The sequence below is a fragment of the Dipodomys merriami genome, unplaced genomic scaffold (assembly GCF_024711535.1).
Source record: "Dipodomys merriami isolate MVZ:Mamm:240054 unplaced genomic scaffold, mDipMer1.0.p SCAF_59, whole genome shotgun sequence".
NCBI lineage: Eukaryota > Metazoa > Chordata > Mammalia > Rodentia > Heteromyidae > Dipodomys > Dipodomys merriami.
The window spans coordinates 1,000,888-1,003,918 of record NW_027206168.1 but is presented as its reverse complement, the minus strand read 5'-3'; the positions used below and the strand labels follow the sequence as shown (position 1 = coordinate 1,003,918).

General features: G+C 40.0%; 1 protein-coding gene across 1 annotated transcript; it reads left to right on the top strand.

Moving 5' to 3' along the window:
* The first annotated feature begins 2,427 nt into the window (after positions 1 to 2,427).
* On the top strand, positions 2,428 to 2,694 carry LOC138813147 (ATP synthase subunit f, mitochondrial-like). Its single transcript, XM_070001345.1, has one exon. The coding sequence runs from the start codon at positions 2,428 to 2,430 to the stop codon at positions 2,692 to 2,694; it is 267 nt and encodes an 88-aa protein (XP_069857446.1).
* The last annotated feature ends 337 nt before the right edge of the window (positions 2,695 to 3,031 follow it).

Sequence of the window (3,031 nt, the reverse complement as noted above, 5' to 3'; positions counted from 1 at the left end):
TAACACAACAAAAATAGTCCTGATACACTCCAATGAGTGTGTAACTGGTTGGATGTCTTCCCATTAGAGAAGGATTCAGGGTCCCAGACTCCAAAATAACCTGAGAATGCAGTCCTCATACACAATTCCTAGGTTTTCTGTTCATGGAGAAAGAGCATGTCTGGGAAGAGCATGGCAGGAATTAAGCATTGTTGTCCAGAAAAGACACACACACACACACACACACACACACACACACACACACACACACACACACACACACACACCCTTCTGTTCATACCTCATTGGCAAGAACTATTGTTAAGGCTCAAGCTAACACATGGGGGGGTGCCTTAGAATAAGTAGATATGTAGGCCTTGGCGCTTAACAAATTAGAGAGCATCACCAACTTCTGGCAGCCAGTTATCTCTCTGAGAAGAAGAAAGAAACATCATGATCAGGGGAGAATCTCAGAGCACCCATTCTTGTTGCAGGATGAAAGATGGAGGATGAATTGAAGACCAGGAAAAGCAGAGGGAGAGAGAGACTAGAGAAGAAGCCCTCATTCTTCTCCAGTGATAAAAAAAAAAAAAAACCCACAAGTGTCACCTTCTACTAAAGCTACCCAGGAATAGAGATAGAAGTCAGAAGGGCAGTCAACAAACTCTTAGAAGGAGATGCCACCACCAGATTGGTGGCTAGATCCAGAGTGACATGCAGCTGGACTTCATATCCACAGGGTTCTACATCTATGGATTTAATTCACTGCAAACAAAAATATTTGGATGAAGTTGAGCGCTGATGACTCACGCCTGTAATCCTAGCTACTCGGGTGGCTGAGGTTTGAGGATCTAGGTTCAAAGAAAGCCCATGCAGGAAACCCTATGAGACTCTTATCTCCAATTAACCACCAGAAAGCTGGAAGTAGAGCTGTAGTAAAGTGCTAGCCTTGAGCAGAAAAGCTAGCCTTGAGCAGAAAAGCTCAGGGGATAGAGCCCAGGCTCTGAGTTCAAGTCCTATGACCAGGACCAAAAACAACAACAAAAATCTGGACCATTACTTTTGAACTTCACATAGACTTTTTTTCTCTTCTGACCATCCCTTAGACAATATGTATAACAACTACTCACATTCACATTTTCTTCATCATTATAAGCAATGATTTATTAACTATTACAATTAGGGATGACTTAGAACATTCAGGAAGATTAGATATGCTATATGGAAATATAGGACCATTTTGAATAAGGAGCTTGAGCTTTTGTATAGGGTGGTATTCACAAGAGATGGTAGAACCTATCCTTCATGAGGATAAGGAAGGAGCTACTGTGGTTAGAATGAGGGTCTTTTAAACTTCCAGTGCAACAAGATGCTCAGAACAGAGAGCAAATTAGGGAATGTAGTAGACACAGGTGTCTGCATGTGTAGCAGGAAGGACCACTCTATTCACTTCTTTCATGGTGAGTAGAGCTTGGAACTAGCTGGTAGATATGCTAAAATAACAGTGGAGAGATCAGAACTTAAAAGAGAACCCTAGGTTAGGGATAGAGTTGGAAAGAGACCTTGACAAGAAAAAGTAATATCCTCCTGTTCACCTAATATGGATTCCAGATGAAAACCTAGAAAGGAAAAAAATAGCAGAAACAAAGGATTTTAATTGGATACCATCAGGAAGATAACATCGTTTTAAAATGTGTAAAAGAACTTTAAGAAAAACCTAAACTAGCAGAGAAAACAATTATTTAGATTTAACTCCCTGAAAAAGATCTAGAAAGAGTTAATTAACATATGAAATGGTGTTTAGGTCCATTCATAAGAGAACCCAATGAGAAAAATAAATTAGATTTCATGTCCATGAGATTGGAAATCATTAAATAATATGAGAATATCAAATGTGGGGAAATAGCAACTTTCATATAATGAAGGAAGGAGTATGATTTGGAACCATTAATTTTGGCATCTAGCTAAAGATGTACAATCTTTCTGGGCACTGGTGGCTCACATCTGTAATCCTAGCTACTCAGGAGACTGAAATCTGAAGGATCCTATTTCAAAGCCAGCCCTGACAGAAAAAAAAAATCTGTGAGATTCTTATCTCCGGTTAACCAGTAAAAAGCCAGACTGAAGCCATGGCTCAAATGGTAGAGTGTCAGCTGAGAACAAGATAGTGGAGTAAATGTAAGGCCTCTATACTGAAGCAACAAAACTGACAAATAAATAACCAGCAAGAAGTATGGCAAACAAGGGAGGCGTGAGAGGCCCCAATGGTATCAGAAAAAAAAAAAAAAAACTTTAATAAGAGCAATGTAAGCCAGGCATTAGTGGCTCACACCTATAATCCTAGCTACTCAGGAGACTGAGGTTTGAGGATCCCAGTGCAAAGCCATCCCAGGCAGGAAAGTCTGTAAGACTCTTATCTCTGGGCTTGACAGACACCAGGACTCCAAGATGGCATCAGTAGTACCACTGAAGGAAAACAAACTAATGGATATCAAACTAGTAGAACTGCCAAACTGGATTGTGATGTGGGACTTCACCTCAAAAGGCATTGCTGGAGCATTTCAGAGAGGTTATGACTGGTACTTCAACAAGTACATCAATGTGAAGAAAGGGAGCACTGCTGGAGTCAACATGGTGCTGGCTTGCTATGTGCTTTTCAATGACTGCTGTTGCTACAAGGAGCTCAAACATGAAGGGCATCGCATGTACCACTGAAAGGCCCATGAGGCTACCTGTATTCTTGATGGATGCTGTCTGGCCTGGCTCCCATCTGTCTACTTAATCACAGCTGAGTCCTTTTATATCCTGAGGCAATTATTGCTCAATAAAAAAATGACTGGTTTAAAAAAAAAAAAGATTCCTCTCCAATTAAACACCAGAAAGAAAGAAAGATAGAAAGAAAGAAAGAAAGAAAGAAAGAAAGAAAGAGAGAGAGAGAGAAAAAAGACAAGAAAAAGAAAAGAAAGACAAGAAAAAGAAAAGAAAGACAAAAATAGAGAAATGGATCTATGACTCAAATAGTAGAGTGCTAACATTGAGCAAAAGCTCAGGA

Excerpts from the sequence above, each read along its gene's own strand:
- LOC138813147 (XM_070001345.1), top strand. The coding sequence starts at position 2,428 with ATGGCATCAGTAGTACCACTGAAGGAAAACAAACTAATGGATATCAAA.